General features: G+C 37.8%; 1 protein-coding gene across 1 annotated transcript; it reads left to right on the top strand.

The window, feature by feature from the left end:
• The first annotated feature begins 224 nt into the window (after positions 1-224).
• Positions 225-21,068, top strand: LOC142836493 (arylacetamide deacetylase-like 2). Its single transcript, XM_075950787.1, has 5 exons — positions 225-362; positions 7,253-7,475; positions 11,829-11,898; positions 13,220-13,391; positions 20,466-21,068. Exons 1-5 carry the CDS (start codon positions 225-227, stop codon positions 21,066-21,068), a joined length of 1,206 nt encoding a protein of 401 aa, XP_075806902.1.
• The last annotated feature ends 698 nt before the right edge of the window (positions 21,069-21,766 follow it).

Here is a 21,766-nt window from a genome sequence, read left to right as displayed (position 1 = left end):
GCTGCATGCTTTATTAGTCTTTTTGTAGTAAATTCTTTCCACAAAGCTATGCGATTGCATAACCAATTTCAACTTGATCTGAGAAGTGAATGTCATGGCCCTGTTGCTAAAACCGTCGTGTCGTTTTACCTCAGAGAGTTCACCTACCTTTGTCTTACTGCTCTGCAGTCTATATATGAGATGCCGTTGACTATCACGACACACAGGTTTGGAACATTTTTATGATGGGGTGCAGAACTCTGTGCTTCGGATTCTTTTGTGTTCTATTTGCTTACTGTGTTTATACACCTGTTCCAGAGAATATTGAAGAACCCTGGAAAGTGAGATTCATGGATGCTCTCATAAAAATGACATCATTTGTGGTAATATATTTTTTACTGGGGGAACTGGGATGCCATGTTATAAGTATATTTGAAACTTCTTTTAATTCAAAGTGTCTGAAAGAGATTTCTGTTTTCTTTTCTTTTTTTGTTTCTGTTTTTGGTATTTGGTTGGTTGGTTGGTTTCATTTGGTTTTGGATTGAGTTTTAGTTTTGGTTTTGGTTTACAAGATAAGGTTTCTCTGTGTGACCCTGTTTGTCATAGAACTTACTGTGTAGACCAGACTTGCCTTGAACTCAGAGATCTGTTTTCCTCTGTATCCTGAGTGCTGGTATAAAGGCATTCACCACCACCTGGCTTTCTTTGTGATATGTACATCAGATAATATTGATGTGTAATTAATCACTAGGGTGTCTAACTGATTACCTACTGACACAGGGACATACAATGTTTACTAAACCGGTCCATGCAATGACCATATATCAACATCAGCATAAAAGAAATAGTATTATCTACAAAGAATATTTAGAAATTGTCAGGAAGTTTGGATATGTTTAATCTTCTCAGTAATACCCAGGCTCATACAGTCCTTGAAAACTAACTCATTTATGTCCATTAAGTTTAAACTTTTGATGCATTTAATCATTTGTTGTTCTAGTGATTTTCTTTTTAAAGGTGGTTCTTAAACTTTTTGTTTACAGAAAATTTGCATATTCTTTGCATTACTGAGGCTTCCAAATAAATTTTTATTTGGGTATATATTGGGTATATTATTTGGATAATATTTGTCAATATTAACTATTGAACAAATTTTTATAATGATAATGATGTTGTCATTATAAGTTAGTAAAACCAATATATTTACAATTATACCAAATGTGTTTTAATAACATACAGAAGTGATAGTGGCATTTAGTCTATTTTCTCAGATCTCTTTACTACAATTTTACTCTGAAAAAGTTACTATTATTTCAATTTTATACATGAAAATAAAGAGTCAGCATACGGGGGCCTGGAGAGATGGTTCAGTGGTTAAGAGCCTGACTGCTCTACCAGAGGACCTGGGTTCAATTCCCAGAACAAACATGGCAGCTCACAACTGTCTATAATTCCAGGTCCAGGGGACCTGACACCCATAGCAAAACATCAACGCATATAACATAAAAATAAATAAAATTTTAAAAACCCACAATTTAAAAAATCAGCATATGAAATTAATACTTACTTTGAGATCAGTCTAGTGTTACAGTGCTTTGTATATATATGCATTGAAACCCAGTCATATTTTTATTGAAATTTCATATACTATATTCTGATGATGGTTCCCCTCTCACATCACTTCCCACACACTCCTCACCTCCCCATCCATTCAATTCCACCCCTTCTTTCTTTCTTTAGAAAATAAACAGGCAAAAAAACCCCAAAGAAACAGACAAAAAAACCACAACACATACATATACAACTACAGAAACACAAAATTGAAAGCCATAAGTTACAAGGAAAAGACCAGTAAGATATTTTAAAATGCCTAAAAAAATATTGGACAAAGAAAACTGCAGAATACTATAGAGTTTGTTTTGTGTTGACCATCTGTGCTGAACATGGGCCTACCCTTCAGTGTGGTTTATATACCCAGCAAGACTCCACTGGATAAAACTAATTTTTACAGTGCAAGCAGTGATTGGTTTGAGATAGCTACTTGATTAATGATAGTAGCTCCTGTGCATTTCCCCTTCCTAGCACCAGAACCCCATCTAGTTTGAGCTTGTCTAGCCCTATGCATGCTTCCACGGTCTCTGAATCCTATGTATGTCCGTCCTGCTGTGTCTGGGAGACACTGTCTCCTTGGAATCATCTATTTCCTCTGCCTCTTGCAATCCTTTCACCTCCTCTTCCATATGGCTCCCTGAGACTTGAGGGGAGGGGTTTGATGAAGACATCCCACTTGAAAATGAATATAGAAAAGTCTCTCACTTTCTATACATTGTCCAGTTGTAAGTCTCTGTATTTGTTCCCATATATCACAGGAAGAAGCTTCTCTAAATATGGCTGAGCAAGACACAGATCTATGCGAATCACAGAATTTCATTAGGAGTCATTTATTAGCCTATAACGAACTAATAATATTTGTGTTTCCCCAAGCCTCTGACCTATCCAGTCTCAGGGTCTTAGCCACTGAAGCAGAGTCAGTCATGGGTTCTAAAATCCGGTCAGAGAGTGGTTGGTAACTCCCACAATGTTTGTACGACTATTGCATGAGTCTATCAACCAGGAACACTGTAAATCACAGGGTTTATAGCTGGGTTAATCTTTACTGTTCTTTACTGGTGGTAATCAGAGTGCCTTCCAGTACCATGAACAATAGTCAGTAGGGGAAAGAGCTCTAGTTGGGCAGCAGCTCAACTGCTTCCTGTTGAATGAGGTATGTAGGTGATATTTTCATAACATTATTTTGTGGATTGCAGCCATTAGTCTTGGCAATGACTTGAGTTTTTGGGAGGTTTTCTTGGGGCCGATTAGGTCAATTAATCAATTAAACCCAACCTATTTCTGGCACTGGACTTTTTAGTTGGTGGTAAAAGATGTCTAATTTGGATATTGTTAACTCTGTTATTTGGTAACTCCGTGTGTGTGTGTGTGTGTATGTATATGTATGTGTGTGTGTGTGTAAAAAGTTTAAGAATCTTCTATAACAGTGGCTTTCCAATGACCCCTCAAGTGTTACTTGATTATGGTGGATGCTTTTTGTGTGGCTTTTTTAAAAAAAAATATGTCCTTGTGATTCTATGGATTTCTTTAGCTGTCAATCTTGTTGATTTTTTCAAAGAACCAGCTCTTTGTTTCATTTTTTTTTGTTTTGATTTTTTGGATTGCTTTCTGTGTTTCTATTTTGTTGATTTCAGCCCTCAGTTTGATTATTTCCAGTCTTCTACTCCTCCTGGGTGAGTCTGCGTTTTTTTTTTCTAGAGCTTTCAGGTGTGCTGTTAAGTCTCTAATGTGAGCTTTCTCCATTTTTTTAATGTGGGCACTTAGTGCTACAAACTTTCCTCTTAGTACTGCTTTCATAGTGTCTCATAGGTTTGGGTATGTCGTGTCTTTATTTTCGTTGAATTCAAGGAAGACTTTTAATTTCTTTCTTTATTTCTTCCCTGACCCAGGGGTAGTTCAGTAGTTAACTGTTCAGTTTCCATGAGTTTGTAGGCTTTCTGGGGGGTAGAATTGTTGTTAAATTCTAACTTTATTCCATGGTGATCCGATAAGACACAGGTGGTTATCTGTGGAAGTTTGCTTTGTTACCGAGTATGCAATCAATTTCCCAGAAGGTTCCATGAGATGCTGAGAAGAAGGTATATTCTTTCCTATTTGGGTGGAATGTTCTATAGATGTCTGTTAAGTACATTTGATTCATTACCTCCATTAGTTCTCTTTTTTCTGTTAGGTTTCTGTCTGGTTGATCTGTCCATTGGTGAGAGAGGAGTGTTGAAGTCTCCTACTATTAGTGTGGGGGGTTTGATGTATGCTTTGAGTTTCTTTCTTTGACATATGTGGGTCCTTTAATATTAAGGGCATAGAGAGGCTGGTCTCCCTCCTTCTCTCTTTTTATTTTCCAGTTACCCTAATAAAAGCCCCTCTGCATGAATTCTGTTGTTTGGTGTCTTTCTCTCATGAGCCGTTTTTCTTTCTTTTTTTCTTTCTTCCTTCCTTTCTTTTTTTTTAAAAAAATACAGCAGTAACTGTGGCCTCATAAAATAAATTTGTCAATATTCCTTCTGTTTCTATTTTGTGTAATTGAGGAGTATTAACTTTAACTCTTCTTTGAATGTCTGGTAAAATTCTACCCTAAAACTATCTGGTTGTGGATATTTTTCTTAATAGATGTTCTTATATGTATGTTCCTATATATGTATACTTGTTTTTAAATTGAGAGTTTTATACTATTAAAAATATCTTGAATATAATGAAACAACAGTTCTGATACCATCTGTCACTCTTCAAACATAATTTTTATACAACTACCATTTTGATCTCCTACTTGTTACAGTCTTCTAGAATTTATCTTTTTTTAACTTTTGTTTTTCAGATATATAATGTAGCAGCTAATTCTACAAAGAAGACCATATGTACTGCTGGCCCCAATAAACCATTTTACCTTGTTCTTACTATCTGTGTAACAATGATCAGCCATGGGGTTTTCTGGAGTAGGTACCCTCACCATTAATGTAGATGGGCATAATAGCTGTATTCATTTATAACCTTAGCATCATGAAGCAGACACAGCAGTAAATGCACTGAAATATTCTAGACACATAAAAATATATAATGATTTAACTGAATTTAACATCGGTCAGCAATGTTTTAGATGGCACATCAGAAATACTAAAAAGAGCCTGTCTTCAATTTCATGAATAGAAGGTGAATTCTTCTGGCTTCAAGTCGTCTTAAGAAGAGAAGATGCTGTTTTATAGCTTTTCCATAGAGGACATGAACTATGAGTAACATAGTTACTGGATAGCATTTTAACACACTGAACTAAACTAGAGATGATGGAGACAGCATAGAGGGCAAAACATTTGCTGTGCAAGCATTAGTTTCTGCCCCAAGGTCTCCAGAACTCACAGACTGTGGGATATGGTAGCATGCATCTCCTACAGTAGGAGGGGAGGTAGAGGCAGGAGGATCACTAGAAGCTCCTGGGCCAGAAAGACTGACTTATACAGATGGAACAACTGAACCTGTCTTTAACAAGTTCAAATGATAAGGAAAACAGCCAAGTTTATACCTGACTTCCACAAGCACACACGGCCAACATGTTTACACACACAAACACATACACACACAGAGATAATTTTATAACACTAAATTGAATGACCAACAAAATAAAATAATGCTGGAACATACATAAAATGCCACTTTTCAGAAAATGTTGTTTTAAATAAAATTATAGTTTATAAATAAATTATTATAACAGAGTAAATTATAAGCCAGCTGGTGGTAGCACGTGCCTTTAATCCCAGAACTTGGGAGGCAGAGGCAGGCAAATCTCTATGAGTTCAAGGCCAGTCTGGTCCACAGGGTGAGTTGCAGAACAGCCTTGGCTACACAGAGAAGTACTGTGTATATTTACCACTCCTGAAATGCCCTACTTCACCCTCCAAAGTTCCTTACCTGTGTTGTTTCCTCCAACACCACATAAGCACCCATCAAGTTCAGTCTGTACTGCCTGAATACTCTTGGATGTTTGGCTATCCACAGGAGGCCAGGTGATGTACCAGAAGCCACATCCTTAAAAAAGCTGATTCTCCCTCTTTGACTGGCTAAAAATGCCAATAGCTCCTTGGCTGGGAGCAGGACTTTATGTTCACTGCTCTCTTCCACTATGGGATTTAGCCAGTTTTGAATTTGCATGGGTTGGTGCATGCTGTCACAATCAGAGAATTCATTAAACTGTCATTTTGTACCTTGAGAACCTTCTTCCTTTGTATTCAGTCAATATCTCTGGCTTATATAGTCCTTCAGTCCCCTCTTCTGCAATGGTCTCTGGGTTTGGGCAGGAGAGAAGGCACTATGGATGTTCCATTTAGAGTTGAACCTTCGTTAGTCTTTTATACTCCTCACCTTAGTCCATTTTGCCTCTCTTTATTAATCACAGTTTACTACAAACAGAAGCTTCTCTGATGAGGACTAAGAGATGTACTGATCTATGGGTCCAAGAGTAAGTCATTAAGAGTCCGTTTAATAATCTACATTTAACACAGTGGCAGTAGTAGATTCTCTCCCATGTCCTATGGCCTGTCTATCCACAGATTCTTAACGAAACATGGAATTAGTTATAAATTTCATCCTTCGTGATGGTACTAAAATGCAGTAAGATTGTGGTTGGTTATCCCCATGATGGTCAAACCCCTGCTTTAAAAGTGGGCAAGTCTTGCTAGTCCAGTGGTTATTGTAGCTCACAGGGTTCACAGTTGAACAAAACTGGTGCTTCTCTGGCAGTATGCATAGCATCTTTAAACCCTATAAAAGCTAGCAAGTAGGAATTAAGCTTCCAGGTCAATATCAGCTTAATATCTCCAAGCATTTATTTATTTATCATTTGATAGATTTATACGTTTCCCTGATTAATTCCCTTCTCTCGATTCGTTCTGTGTCTGCTGGAATCCATTTTCTCAACAAGTTCTTCTCCTACTTTCACGTGGTGTGGGAGGTCCTTCTGTCTATGTGTTGATTTTGTTGGTTAATGAATAAAGAAACTGCCTTGGCCTGTTGATAGGGCAGAACTTAGGTAGGTGGTGAAAACTGGACTGAATGCTGGGAGAAGGAAGGTGGAGGGAGACACACCATGGAGCCGCCAGAGTCAGACATGTCGAATCTTTGTAAACCACTGCCACGTGGTGATATACAGATTAATAGAAATAGGTTAAATTAACATAAGAGTTAGCAAATAAGAAGCTAGAGCTAGTGGGCCAAGCATGGTTTTAATATAGTTTCTGTTTGTTTATTTTGGTTTTGGGAGGCCGGGACAAGCAAGTGGTGTCCTCCGTACAACATTCAAGTCTTCATTCTTTTGTGTGATCCAATGAGTTTAATAGCTTCTTGTTTGAGGCTTGGAAGGAGATGATTTACTATATAGCAAGGGTAAATCATTAACAGCTATGCAAGAAAATGACTCATCTTCTTATTAACCTATAACAACCACTATTTACTCAATGCAATGGTATTGTATTGAGCCATCTGCTATCCATAATGAATTATTCATGAACTCAATCTTGTGCTTGATAAATGTATTGAGAATTTCATGCTACCAAAATACTGTTAGGAAATAAAATAAATCCTCTAGAGTATGATCACTGTTTAATTTTATCATTACATGTGTGCATATTTATTGCTATTAAAAATGCTCACTGTTCAAAATTTTGTCTTGCTTTTATAGGGCACATTATTTGAAAACATAGGTCTTATGAAATATGAAGAAGTATTTTCATTAATAGCAGCAGCTCACTATACAAAACCAATTTCAGACGAAAACATTACAGTGATTGACACAAACTTTAGTGACATTCCTGTTCGTCTGTACTTGCCAAAAAGGAAGTCTGAAAGACAGAGGCCAGCTGTCATTTACATTCACGGTGGCATCTTTGTCTTTGGAAGTTGCAGTAAGTGTACTTCTGATATATGTGTTGTTCATATATTAATATTAAAATAAGTGCTATGCATTGACAGAGTATTTAACAATATAAAGTTGACTTGAATAATATTTGCTTCTTAACAGAGATACATTGGAATGTATGGGTTATGGCTCACACATATTGGTAAGTAAAGCATCATGTGGAACTAAGACTGTTTTGTTAGGAAAAATTTACTTTTAAATAAACATATATACTGCCTAGACTTGACAGTGTAAACAAGAAACTCTGAATTGAGCCAAAAAGCTGCCAATGACACAAATTGTATAAAACATTGATGTGAACCAGGTTCTCTCTGTGTGTGTGTGTACAAAGTTCTTTAACTGTTGGATCTGAACTAATATAATCACTGCCATACCACGGTTAACATTTGTTGAAGTTGTAGATTGTAATACAACAATAATATAGACACTTATAATCCAAAGCATAACTTTGTATTAAAATGATACAATAAAATAAAGCTGAGTAATCAGTTACTGACTATAACCCAGGGATTCATCTCTGGAGGGGAAAGAATGTAGTAGCTAAGACAGACAGACACACACACAGAGGCATAGATAGATGGATAGATAGATAGATAGATAGATAGATAGATAGATAGATAGATGATAGATAGATGGATGGACAGATAGACAGACACACCATTTTAAACTTTCATGACTTACAGATTCACTGTACAGCAAAATATTGGGCTATCATACTGTATACTTAACATATGTAATAAACAAGTGATAACACTCCTTTCTTCAGTGAGCCTATAACTTGTTATAACCAGTATTTTTTCTTCATGGGCTGTAAAAAATTTCAAGACAAGCAAAGCTGAGAAGGTGTGCCCAGTCTTAGTATAACTTGCTATACCATGTTTTGTTGATATCCCTGGGAGGCCTTCTCTTTTCTGCAGGGAAAGAAGGAGTGGATTTGAGGGAAAGAAGAGTTGAGGGGGACTGTAAGGAGAGGAGAGAGTAGAAACTGTGGTCCGGATGTAATAAATGAGAGAAGAGTAAATTCAAAATAAAAATATAATAAATTAAAATGTTAATGTGTTCAGCTGAGCAGCCTACTGAGTAAGCATTTTTTGGATTGATTTTATCGCCAGCATTTTAGTTTTGCAGAAGCAAATGATTAAGGAAGGTTTTCAAAGAATTCGAAAAGGGAGGAAGCAACAGTCCTATTGGCAGAAACCAGGGCTTCTAGCTCCTCCTCCAGGGTTTCGGTTCTCCAGGCCATCCAAGTGACAGTGGCTGGACAATGCCACCTCTCAGAAGCAGATAGTCCCTCTGTTTGGCTCCAATGACATTTCTAAATCTCCATCCTGTTTCCAACCTTACCTGCTCCTTCCAGCACATAAGTCCATATGCTTGTCACCTCCCAGTCCACTTCTCTTCTTACCCATTTCACACTTACTGGCATCTTCCTAGTATCTTACTGATCCCTTCTTCACTGCTCTCTACTTATGTCCTGGGAAAAGACATGTTTATCTTTTGGTCAAGATAAGTCTGCTTTCCTTAGCATATTTCCTTCCAAATCATCATCTGAACTGTGTTTCTTCTGCAATTATAACCCCTTTATTGACTCGTCAGTATGTGCTGTCTTTTCTGCCTTCACCTCTGTTGAACCCTGTTACTCTTTCTAGTTATTACCTAATTGTGCTTTATTTTCAGAGACTTGTGCCCATGTCTGTCTTTCTCTCCTTTCGATTCTTTCTTTTAGCTGTGTAATCTGAAAGCGATGCCCTTTGCTGCACTAATATTCTTTACTGTTAGCTTGTATAAAATAAGTTTATTCATCTTCCTTTACATTATCCCTTTATTTGTGGCTACAACTTTAAAACAAATGAAAAGCTGAAACCACTGTGAAATAAGCTATTCAGACTTTACAGATATTAATATTCTAATATTTTAGTGCGCACTTCTTTAGTTATTGGTTTCATGTTTTTCTCTACTTTATTCTTTACTTGTTTCTTCCATACACATCCTGTTTTTAGTCTCTAACATTGTTGCTGAACTTAAGTTCAGTAAATTCTACTGTGAAATGGACTGTGTAACTGGTCAATAATGGATCATGAGAATTCTTTAACAGCTATAACTGGCCATTAACGGATCATGTGATCTACTTTAATGTAGAAGATGTAGCATATTCTTGTTTTAAAGAGTAAGCATGAACTGGCCTCTGGTAGCTCAGCACAGTGCTTCACTGTAGATCTCTGAATCTGCTTCCATCAGTTGCTGGATGAGGTTCTCTGATGACAGTTAAGGTAGTCAACTACCTGATTACAAGCGAAGGCCAGTGTAGGCACCCTCTCCACTGTTGCTTAAAGTCTTAGCTGAGGTCATCCTTGTGGATTCCTGGGAATTTCCCTAGTGCTATGTTTCTTGCTTGTCTGTTAATGGCTCCCTCAATCAAGATATCTCTTTCCTTTCTCTCCCTCACTGCCCTTCCCCCTTCTTGAGCATCTCCTTCCCTCATGTTCTCCTCTTCCCTCCCTTCGCATCTGTTTCCTCATTCCAGGGAAAGAGAGGGAGGAACAATAATATGAGTAAATGGGTTAAGACCATGATGGTAATACCCACAGAAAGAGCCGACCTGAGCTAGTAAGAGCTCACTGACTCTGGACTGACAGCGGGCGAACCGGCATAGGTCCAAATTAGACCCACTGAATGTCGGGTACAATTGTGAGGCTTGAGCAGTCTGTGGGGCCACTGGCAGTGAGACCAAGATTTATCCCTCGTGCTTGAAATAGCATCTAGGAGCACGATCTCTTTGGACAGATACCTTACTCGGCCTAGACTTAGCGGGGAGGGCCTTGGTCTTGCCTTTATGTGAAGTCAGACTTTGTTGTCTCCCCATGGGAAGTCTTACCATTTCTGAGGAGCCTGAGGAGGGTAGGGAGTGGGAATGGGGATAGCTATGTAAAATAAGAAAAGACTGTATTTAAAAAAAAAACTTAATAAAAATAAAAAAGAGTAAGCTTGGAAATAACTCCACAAACACGAGAAAGGTGAATGCCCCCCAGTAATGACCACTGTGCTCTATTTGAACTGTCTTTTAGCTCCTATGCTTTATGACATGTTCCGGCCACACAGTTTTGAGCATCTTCTTGTTCCTGTCCTCCCTACGTAGACTATTGCTTAGATTGCTCCCTGTTCATTCATTCCTGGCTGCTCACCACTCTTTCTTCATTTCTGCTGCCTTCTCTCTCAACCTTCCATAATGTGGAAATATGACCGCATTAATCGTGAAGAAACATTTCAGATGGACTGGCCATCTAGTAATAAACATTTTGTCACACGTCGAAGTATAGATCTTCCATTCCTATTTTCTTATTTTGCCTACTTTCTGCCTCTAACTCTGTATTTCAACTGTGTTTGCCTACATATATTTACATAAACATATTACTTTTTAACCAAAAATTATGATTTTTATCTAGTTTATTTGCTGGTGGTTATTATGTTTTGACATTTAACATGATGAATACCAATTTATGATCTTGAGGTGAATTAATATATATTGCTAATTAAAAGGAATCTTGTCACTGCTATCTATTAAAAGTTTAGTAAAACATTTTCTTTTTTTAACCTTTCGAATTCTTTTAAGTTGATTATATCCACAGTTAACTTTTTTAATGAACTACAAATTTAAGAACATGTTATTATTTGATTTTAATAAAAATTGAATTGTATCTTCTATGCAGAAAGGGAATATGAAGTTTACTTATAAGTTTATTAAATATGCATGACTAGCCCGGCAGTGGTGGCGCACGCCTTTAATCCCAGCACTCGGGAGGCAGAGGCAGGCGGATCTCTGTGAGTTCGAGACCAGCCTGGTCTACAAGAGCTAGTTCCAGGACAGGCTCCAAAACCACAGAGAAACCCTGTCTCGAAAAACCAAAATAAATAAATAAATAAATAAATATTCATGACTTTACATAAATATGTAAGCCTAGCAAAGGAAAATCTCATTTGTTTTAATTACACTAAAATTACACCTTGCTTTGAGTAAGTTGATGTTCCTTCATTGAAAAGTTTCTTTAAAAATAACTTTGAAAAATATCTGAATTTGTGAACATGTTATTTTTAACTTAATGCCAGATTTCTCGATTCCTCTACCAAGAGTTTTATGAAATATGGTGCTAATGAGTGACAGACCATCCCTTTTTTTCTTGAGCTCTGACAGAGTATTGCACTCCATGGCGACAAAAGCGGGGATTGCAGGGTTTCCGCCATTAATCACAATGCACATGTCTATCATGTTCATAGGTATTGGTGAGTTCCCATTATTTTCTAATTACAGCACATCAATTGATATTCGTTTCTATTGTTTCAGAGATATCAACCAGTGATGACCTGAACAGATGGACGGCAAACAAGCTTGGTGCTGTTGTGGTGGGAATAGAGTAAGGGGATGATAGCATGTCTTACCACAGCCCTGGCTCTCACTACCTAAACTTGGCTTTTTCAGGACTTGACACCCGCCTAGGTTACAGGAGCAGATTATTTGATCTGCAAGCAACATACATAGAAAGCATACTCATTACATGCTTAAGATGATGGGTTTTATTTGACCTAGTTATAAAAGAGTGCGCAGTTAGTGTTGTTCTTGAGTCTAGTATTTTTTGGTGAAAACTTTGGGAAAATTCAAATACTTCAAAATTTCGTAGTTGAGAGTATATTGTCAGCAAGTAGGATATACTAGAGAGATTAGTTCTGCCCTACTCATAACTAATTATTGCTAAGGGGACATATTGTGTGAGTTTTGAGAAATATCTAAATTAAGATAGTAATAATGGTGTGCATTTCCTGCAATAATTTAGCCAAATTTATCATACTATCATTTTAAATTAGCTTTTTAAATGGTGTGATATATTGTACAATGTTTTAGAATTCTGCACATTTTTAGGTACTTGTGGTTGTCTTCCTTGATGAGTAATGATATTTGTATGTCATTTGCTCATATTATACTAATTTTCAAATATGTAAGACCCAGATTAAAATACAAATATCTACATGTACCATATGATTGATATTGTTTAAAATAAACATGTGAATAATTCACTGATTCTAATAGATATTAAACTGGTAGAATTATAAATGTTGTAGCCCACTGGAGGTGTGCTCCAAAGACAGAACACACACAGACACACACACATGAAGCAAAGCGAAAAATGAAAAGACACTGTATTACTGTTAGTACTTAGTCTTATGAAACAATTAAAAATTTTGAGTAAGATCCTTTGGTATACTTAGAATGTTCCTATTCCATAATGATTGTTGGCTTAAATTCTGATGTTCAGTTTGTGATATGAAATTCTACAATTTTAAAGAATATGGACCTACATATGCTTATAATTGAAGTCATATGTCAATAATTTACTCTCAGTTTTTGGCATTTAAAAATTCTGGGTAATCTCATCAGCGTTTTAAAATTGTTTTTGTGTCAACAAGTGCACTGAGGACCATGGAAGTATACAGGCTTCATAGGGTTAAGTCACCTGTCTGAGGCATTTCTCCTTAGAATCAGTACCTGAAACCCTGAACCGGAATCTACTCCTCACTTTTAAGACCAATGTTACCATGTTATCTTGGGGTTAATTGGTGACATTAGTGATTCAGAGTAGGGCCAAGATATCAGTGTATCTGTTGGGGAGTATAAGAGATATTTAGTTACATATTTTTAACAAGGGCTCTGTTGTGTTTCTTCTTGATTTCCCTCTAAAGCTACAGACTTGCTCCTCAGTATCGATTTCCAACTGCCCTTGAAGATTGTGTTTTTGCAAGCAAGTTCTTTCTCCAGGATAAGGTTCTTGCAGAATATGGAGTGGATCCCTCTCGCATCTGCGTTATGGGAGACAGTTCTGGGGGCACCTTGGCAGCAGCAGTGGTTCAACTGGTATGTTGTGTGTATTATATACATGTTTTAATCCTAACACAAAAGAAGCACTGTTTTAGGTGTATTTGCATTTGTTTCAAATCATTAGCTATGAAATTTAAGATAAACAAGATTATCCATTTTTTCAGGATGTTACTTTAGATTTAGCTTTAATTGCCTACTGCAATAACAGCTCCTGTTTGCAATACTCAATGCGTCAAGGCAGTGAAGTCATGGCTGTAGGAGCTGCTTTTGCCTGTGGCAGTGGGAGCGTAAGGCTGCTTGCTCTTACCTCTCAAGGCTAGAATTCAGAGAATGATGCTTGCTGGTACTTAGCTTCCAACACATGACCTATATTCCCCCAAATGCTTTTGTAGAAGAAAATGAATACTTTGTAGCATTTCTATTACATAGATTGACCTCCTTGTATATATTTGATGTAGTCTCAGAGTATGTATTTATTAAATTTTCCTAAATACTTCTATTTTTATTTGAAATTTAGTCCAATCAATAATGTTTCCTTTTTTAGGACTAGTTAACTCATCTTAAGACTACTATCCCTTTTATTATTCAACTGTTATGAAATACCATATCATATAAGCCCGTAAAATACTCAAAATCTTTCTTGAGTCACTTCAGTGTTCTGTTTCGTAAGGTGCATGAACAGGCTCTCAGAATAACAGAACTATTTTTTTTTAAAGAAACTTCTAAAGCAGGTCAGGTTTTTCTAGTAGAAAGACAAGATATAGATGGACCAGAGTGCAAAGCGTGTGTGTTCTCATGTTTTAAAGAAACACGGCAGCCTGATGTGATAGTGGAGAAGGCAAAGGCATCTGCTGCCAAGACGTAAGGCCTGATTTAACGTCCAGGACCCACACTGTGGGGGAAAAAAAAACTAACCAAATCCTCAAAGTTGTCCTTTTCAGGTGGTGGCACACCACATTTTTCTCTCATGTACCATCAAGGGAAAAAAAAACCCTGACACTATTCTAAACCATGTGGTTCAAAACGAACAAAGAGAGATTAAAATTTGTCACGTCCGTGGAGAGCAGAACCGTGATGTCTTCAAGATGGCAAATCCTTGAGAAAGATGCACTAGTTCAATAAAGATGTGTGGCTAGGATAGGCACATTTGCAATGGCTCAGAAAGTGTCAAGAGAAAAGGAATTAAAAAAAAACTTAACTGATAAATAAAGACAGGATCACCTTTCCCTTAACTGAGCAAGTTTTAGGCACAGTGCATACAGTGTCTAACATAAGGTGGGAAATGATCATTGAAATCGAGGTAAATCACTTGTGAGTTTAGGAACTGATGCTCTTGATGAAGTTTTAACATGTGCAAACACAAGTGCTCATGATTATGGTGAAATTAATTAATAAATACTCAAAAAAATGAAGTAGTTTTTGCCAGACTGATAGCCTGTGGTTCTGGCTAGTACAGAATCATTAACTTGGTACATTTTAATCCTTCAGTTAATTTTTGAAAATTAAATTTGACTTGGGATTTAAGATAGATAGGATATATAATAGATAGGGGCACTGAACGCTAGACAAGCAAACTTCACACGGAAGCTCAGGAATATAGAATTGAAGTTGAAATAACTGCAACAAAATGAGTTATCAGTCACTGAAAAGTTGCTTCACTGCGTAAAAATGCTGGTTAGCCAACCCTGATGTTCAAAGTTCTGTCATTGGATTCAAAATGTTGGAGGAAGAGAATAACTCCTGGAAGATGTCCTCTGACCTCCACATGCACAAAGATGCTCCTCCCCGTCCATGGTCTCTGTCTGTCTGCCCCCACCCCCGTGTGTGTGTGTGTGTGTGTGTGTGTGTAGTCTATCTGTCTGCGTCTCTCTCTCTCTCTCATATATATATATATATATATATATATATATATATATATATATATATATATTCTGTGATTGTCTACCTGTCTGTCTGTCTGGGATTAGGAGCATATAGTGGAAGGCTGAATAAAGAAACCAGTACACAGAGTTACCTTCGTGATGATTCTGCTGTGCTGGGATGTTAGGGCCCACGCTCTGCTATTGCCACTATGCCCTTCTGCTGCACTCTGTGCGCTATGTTTCACCAGCCGCACTGGGAGCCAAATGTAACCTTTGCTTAACTGCTACCCAAACTGCCTTGGCATTTCATTGGAGTGGCTAGTGGAATTCTATTTAGGACTAAGTCAAGCAATTTCAGACATGGTGTTTATTATGGTCCTCTTCACAAAAGCCTGACGGAAGTCAGTCTTACAGCTGTACTGCTTTTTCTTCCAAGGTTCTGGCATCAGGGTAATTGGAATAAGGGCCTGAACTTTGGACAGTGTTAGGCCATCTTTTTATTCTGTTGTAAGGGTGAAGCCTCTCCCACAGGCCCAGGTGTGGTGTCACAACAGGCTGTCAGATGTGGAAAGACCGTGAAAAGCAGAGATGTGGCCACCAAGTGTCCTTTCTGTGCTGCAAGAGTCAGGTACTTTGGGCCAGGTTAGACTCTGTGCTCCATGTGACTTGCCAAGGTCAAGACTTCCATTGCTGTTCCTAAGGTCTTCCTCAGTGTCCTAGGTAAATTTAGACAAGGCCAGTTCTTTCATAACTTCAGTGAAAAGGAACCTTTAGCTGATCACCAGTGTCTCTATAGGGGAATTGGCTTATCGCCTTCAGAAATCCTTCAGAAATGTGTACTAGAATCCACATTTTGGAATTTATAATGAAAGACATTGGTATAAATGAGTATCTGTGATGGTTTTTATTGGAAAATCTTTTTGATAATAATAAACATTGAAACTAAGAACTTAAGAGATAAAGACAATATTTTCACCATAAAATTTTATCACAGTGGGTTTAGCACAGGGATTTATTGACTCAGGACAGCAGAGAACTAGTGAAATTTGAATCCCAGAAACTGTCCTCCATGGGGAGTGTATCATAGCATCTATTCTAGCTCTTTTTGGTTTAAAGCATGTGGAGTTTTCAACCACTGCCTAGAGAACGATTGTTCTCTCCTTTTCTCCACCTTCAGTGCAACAGTTGTCATTTGATGTCTCTGTGTATATGTTTATGTGAGTATATACATTACAAAAAATGTATGTGTTTACAAGTGCTTGTTCATGTGTATACTCACGCATGTAGAAGTCAGAGGTTGACTAGATGTCTTCCCCTGTATTTCTCTACCTTATTTTTGAAAGTGGATCTCTTACCGGACATGAGATCACTGAGTCAGCTAGGATGACTGTCAGTTAACTTTTTGGATCCCCCTCTGTCCACCCTATCCACACATATGCTGGTATGCACAGCTTTTGTGGTTCCGGCCATCTGTAAGCAGGCCTTCGAACGTGTATCAACAAATACTTTATTGACAGAGTAGTGTCATTTCCCATTCACTTTATTTTGTATTTCAATATAAAATTTATCTGATTAGATACATGGGGTTATTCCACACTTTTTGCATTTGGTGAAGTTTGTTTTGTTACCGAGTGTGTGGTCAATTTTTGAGAAGGTTACATGAGGTGCTGAGAAGAAGGCATATTCTTTTATGTTTGGATGGAACATTCTATAGATATCTGTTAAGTCCATTTGAGTCATAATACCTGTTAGTTCCTTTTTTTCTCTGTTAATTTTTCATCTAACTGACATGTCCAGTGGTGAGAGTGGAGTGTGGAAGTCTCCCACTATTAGTGTATGGGGTTTAATATATGATTTAAGCTTCAGAAGTGTTTCTTTCAAATAAGGGGGTGCCCTTGTATTTGGGGCATAGATGTTCAGTATTTCCTCTTGATGGATTTTTCCTATGACTAATATGTAATGTCCTTCTTTGTCTCTTTTGTTTGATTTTATTTTAAAGTCTCTTTTGTTAGATATTAGGATAGCTAGACCAGCTTGTTTCTTAGGTCCATTTGATTAGAATATTTTTTACCAATTCTTTACTCTGAGACAATGTCTGTCTTTGAGAGGGAGGTGTGTTTCTTGTATGCAGAAGAAGGATGGATACTGTTTTTGTATCTAATCTGTTAGACTGTGCTTTTTTAAAATTGATTTTTATTGAGCTCTACATTTTTTCTGTGCCTTTTTATAGGTGAGTTGAGTCCATTTATACTAAGGGATATTAATGACCAGTGATTGCTATCTCCTGTTAATTTAGTTTTTATTATTGGTGATGTTAATTTGTGCATTTTTCCCTTTTTTGGGATTTGCTGCTATGAGACCATCAATTTTCTGTGGTTTTGTTGATGTAGCCATCTTCCTTGGGTTGGAGTTTTTCTTCTATTATTTTATGTAGGTCTGTGTTTGTACCTAGGTATTGGCTAAATCTGGTTTTGTCATGAATATCTTGTTTTGTCCTTCTATGGTGAATGAAAGGTTTTCTGGGTAAAGTAGTCTGGGCTGGCATCCATGGTCTCTTAATGTCTGCATAACACTTGACCACGACCTTCTGGCTTTCATTGTTTCTAATGAAAAGTCAGGTATAATTCTGATAGGTCTACCTTTATATGTTACTTGGCCTTTTTCTTTTGCAGCTCTTAATATTCTTTCTTTACTCTGTATGTTTAGTGTTTTGATTATTATGTGGTAAGGAAACTTTTTTCGGATCCAGTCTATTTGGTGTTTTGTAAGCTTCTTGTGTCTTCATAGGCATATCTTTCTTTAGATTGGGAAAGTTTTCTTCTATGATTTTGTTAAATATATTTTTTGTGCTTTTGAGTTGAACTTCTACTCCTTCTTCTATACCTATTATTCTTATATTTGGCCTTTTCATGTTGTCCCATATCTCCTGGGTATTTGGGGCTAAGTTTTATTATATTTAATGTTTTCTTTGACTGATGATGTATTTTTCAGTGATTGAGACTCTCTCTTCCATTTCTTGTATTCTGTTTATGATGTGTTTATGGTTCCTGATCATTTTCTCATGATTTCTGTTCCTATAATTCTCTCGGCTTGTGTTTTCTTTATTGTCTCTATTTCAGTTTTCAAGTCATGATTAGTTTCTTTCATATGTTTGATTGCTTTTTCTTGGTTTTAAGGAATTTGCTGATGTCTTCTAATTTTTTGTTTGTCTTTTCCTCCATTTCTTTGAGGGAATTTCTCATTTTCTCTTTAAGAATTTCAAACACTCTCCTGAAGTTATTTTATAGATCGTTTTTATCTGCTTTATCTATATTTGGTTGCTCAAGTCTTGCTGTTGTAGGCTCTTTAGGTTTCACTGGTGTCATGTTGCTCTTTGTGGTGTTGTGTGTGTTGTTCTCTTTTCTACTCATCTTTTCCTCTAATGTGTGTGTCTGGGGCTGTCTGTGATTCTGTTGATTAATCTTCTAGGTGCCAGTGAATCCAAGGCTCAGATGGTTATTCCTCATGAGACAGTCAGTACCCCGTTGGTCATTCCGTGTTCCTGGAGGTCACTCAGTGCTCCTGAGCTTTGCTCTGCTCCCTTGAAATTTGCTATCTCAGACCTGCTCTAGCCTAGGTCGACAGCTCAGACCCGTTTCTGTAAAATGTCCCTTGTCAGGATCCATTCCTGCAGAGGTCCCTGGCTTGGGGTTGGTCCTACAAAGGTCTCTGTCTCCAATCTACTCCCTTGGATGTCCCAGACTTGGGTGCTCCCAGACCCACAGAGGTCCTGGCTCAGGCCTACTCCCTCAGAGGTCCCAGACTCATGCCTGGACCTGCAGAGATCTTTGGTTCCTGCTTATACTCTTGAAGGTCCCAGCTTCACACCTAGACTCACAGGGGCCCTGACTTAGGTCTACTCTCTTGAAGGTCCCATATTCACATCCAGACCTACAGTGATCTCTGTCTCTGGCCCACTCACTCATCAGTTGCTCCCCTGTACCTGCTCCTGTGGAGTTCACTGTTTCAGGTCTGCTCTGGCCCAGGTTGCTAGCTCAGTCCTGCCTCTACAAATGTCCCTGGTCTGGATCTGCTCCTGCTTGCATGGAGCTCACTTTCTCAGGCCTGCTCCAGCCTAGGGAGCTGGTTTGATCTCACTCCTGCAGAGCTCACTGCCCCAGGCCTGCTTTGGCCAGGTCACTTGCTCAACCCTGATCTTTTGGAAATCTCTATCTCAGAACTGCTCTGACCTAGGTCGCTCTGCACTTCCTTTCCAGATCTTCTGATTTTCATAAATTATATTCTTTATCTTCTGTCACTTCAATCATGCCACACTACTTAGATAAATATTAATTGTCTCCTTTAGCATGTCAAGTTCCATAAGATTTTATATGTGAGTTTTGGTATTTGTGTTCTATTATAGTTATACTTTTGGCCCATTATATTACTTAGGTCAAAAATCATTTTAGGGAAACTATATTTGGTAATGTATGTTTATTCGTAGGACACTTGTGAGGCTGAGACAGAGTGACAGAATGCTCCAGAACAAACTGAGATGCATAGTATGACTTTACTAAAAACAACAAAAGCAAAATTTCTTTTTTGCAAGGGAGGGCAGGAGGGCATTCAAGACAGGGTTTCTCTGTGTGTAGCCCTGGCCATCCTGGAACTCTGTAGACCAGGCTGGCCTCAAACTCAGAGTTCTGTCTGCCTCTGCCTCCCAAGTGCTGGGATTAAAGACATGCACCACCATCCCGTGGCTAAAAGATAAATTTCTTAAAGGAAACAAACAAGGGAGCTGGAGAAATGGCTCAGAGGTTAAGAGCACTGATTGTTCTTCCAGAGGTCCTGAGTTCAATTCCCAGCAACCACATGGTGGCTCACAACGTCCTGTAATGAAATCTGGTGCCCTCTTCTGGCCTGCAGGCATACATGCAGACAGAACACTGTAAACAAAATAAATAAATCTTAAAAAAAAAAGAAACAAACAAAAAAATCATTATAGTTTCCTAGGATGCTTCTTATCTTTCTGATCATATTCCTATTTGGATGTCAAACACGAGCAATTGTGTGAGCCACAGAATATGCATTGTTTCTGTACGGGTGAAAGTGACACACTCACGCCTCTACATTAATAAGTCAATTTTATGAGAAATTCACCAACAATGTTTCAACTTAATAAATTTATTTTACCACAGGATATTAAACTGAAGCTACCAATCCTTTCGTTTGAGAGCTATTAACTCATTAGTATTCGTTATATATTTAGTTACAGAATGATCCAGAATTCAAAGACAGAATTAAAGCACAAGCCTTGATATACCCTGGCCTACAGTTGATTGACACCTTTCTGCCATCATATCAAGACTATAAACATGGTCCAGTTCTGTCCAGGGAGGTGATAATTAAGTTGGCATGCCTATATTTGACTGAAGATGAAACACTGCCCCAGGCTTTACTGAAGAATGAACACATGCCTGAAGAGTCAAGACACCTCTTCAAGTTTGTTAACTGGAGTGACCTCCTTCCTGAGAAGTATAAAAAGAATCATGTTTACACGGAGCCCATCTTTGGGAAATTGAATGCTTCCTATGTGGCGCTTATGGATCATAGGCTGTTCCCTTTGTTAGCCAATGACTCCCAATTACAGAGTTTGCCCCGGACCTACATCCTGACTTGTGAACATGACATCATACGAGATGATGGTCTCATTTACGTCACACGGCTTAGAAATGTTGGGGTCCAAGTTACCCATGACCACATGGAGAAAGGAATCCATGGAGCCATGTCATTTACCAGAGCTCCGGTGTTTTTACATTCAGGATTAAAAATGAGAGATAAGTATATTAGTTGGCTAGAGGAAAATCTATAAATCAATGGTACCTGCAGCTAGGTAGTCAGTAGAGTAACCAGAAAGTTATGTTTTATGATGAATGTGAACAGAATGATCCGGCTTTTGGATGAAGCTACATTTGAATTTGAATGAAGGTTACTGTGTATGTTTGAGAGAGTGGCTTTGTCTTCTCATTCTTAAAACATTGCTAAAATGAGGATATTCACTTTCTTATTCCTATTAATTATTATTTGTCAGGAAAGATGTACTCTGACTATTCAAAAACAGTAGAATAATGTGAAACAATGTGGTGAGATTCAAGGTCGTAACCTCAATGGAATCATGAGGAGGGTGGGTTAGCAAATTACTCTCCAGCATTCTAGAGGCAATAAGGCAGGCAGATCTCTGTAAGTTGAAGGCCAGGCTGGTCTATGTAGCTATTTCGAGCCCACTCATTGCTATATAGTGGCATGAACTCTTAGAAAACAAAAATCCTTTAAAAGAGTAACTAAAAGAAACCATGAATGGGGAGAAAGTATGATAAAGCAGGATTGCAAAGACATCTTTTAAGGACTGAGCTTTATACTGTACTTCAACCTTGGATTTTCCAGTCATGTGTTGTCCATACTTTACTTTGGTCTACTCTAGGTAAATTAAGCTAGTTGTTCCTCTCGCTAGCTGATTTTCAAGAATTCTTTGTATATTAGAGGGAAAAGGTTAATATTGGAACTGTAAAT

This window comes from Microtus pennsylvanicus, chromosome 16 (genome assembly GCF_037038515.1).
Source record: "Microtus pennsylvanicus isolate mMicPen1 chromosome 16, mMicPen1.hap1, whole genome shotgun sequence".
Classification (NCBI taxonomy): Eukaryota; Metazoa; Chordata; class Mammalia; order Rodentia; family Cricetidae; genus Microtus; species Microtus pennsylvanicus.
This window is presented reverse-complemented; position numbering and strand designations above follow the sequence as displayed.

Coding starts and splice junctions, on each gene's coding strand:
- LOC142836493 (XM_075950787.1), top strand. CDS start 225: ATGGGGTGCAGAACTCTGTGCTTCGGATTCTTTTGTGTTCTATTTGCT. Junction 363..7,252: donor TAAAAATGACATCATTTGTG/GTAATATATTTT, acceptor TTGCTTTTATAG/GGCACATTATTTGAAAACAT. Junction 7,476..11,828: donor CTTTGTCTTTGGAAGTTGCA/GTAAGTGTACTT, acceptor CTATTGTTTCAG/AGATATCAACCAGTGATGAC.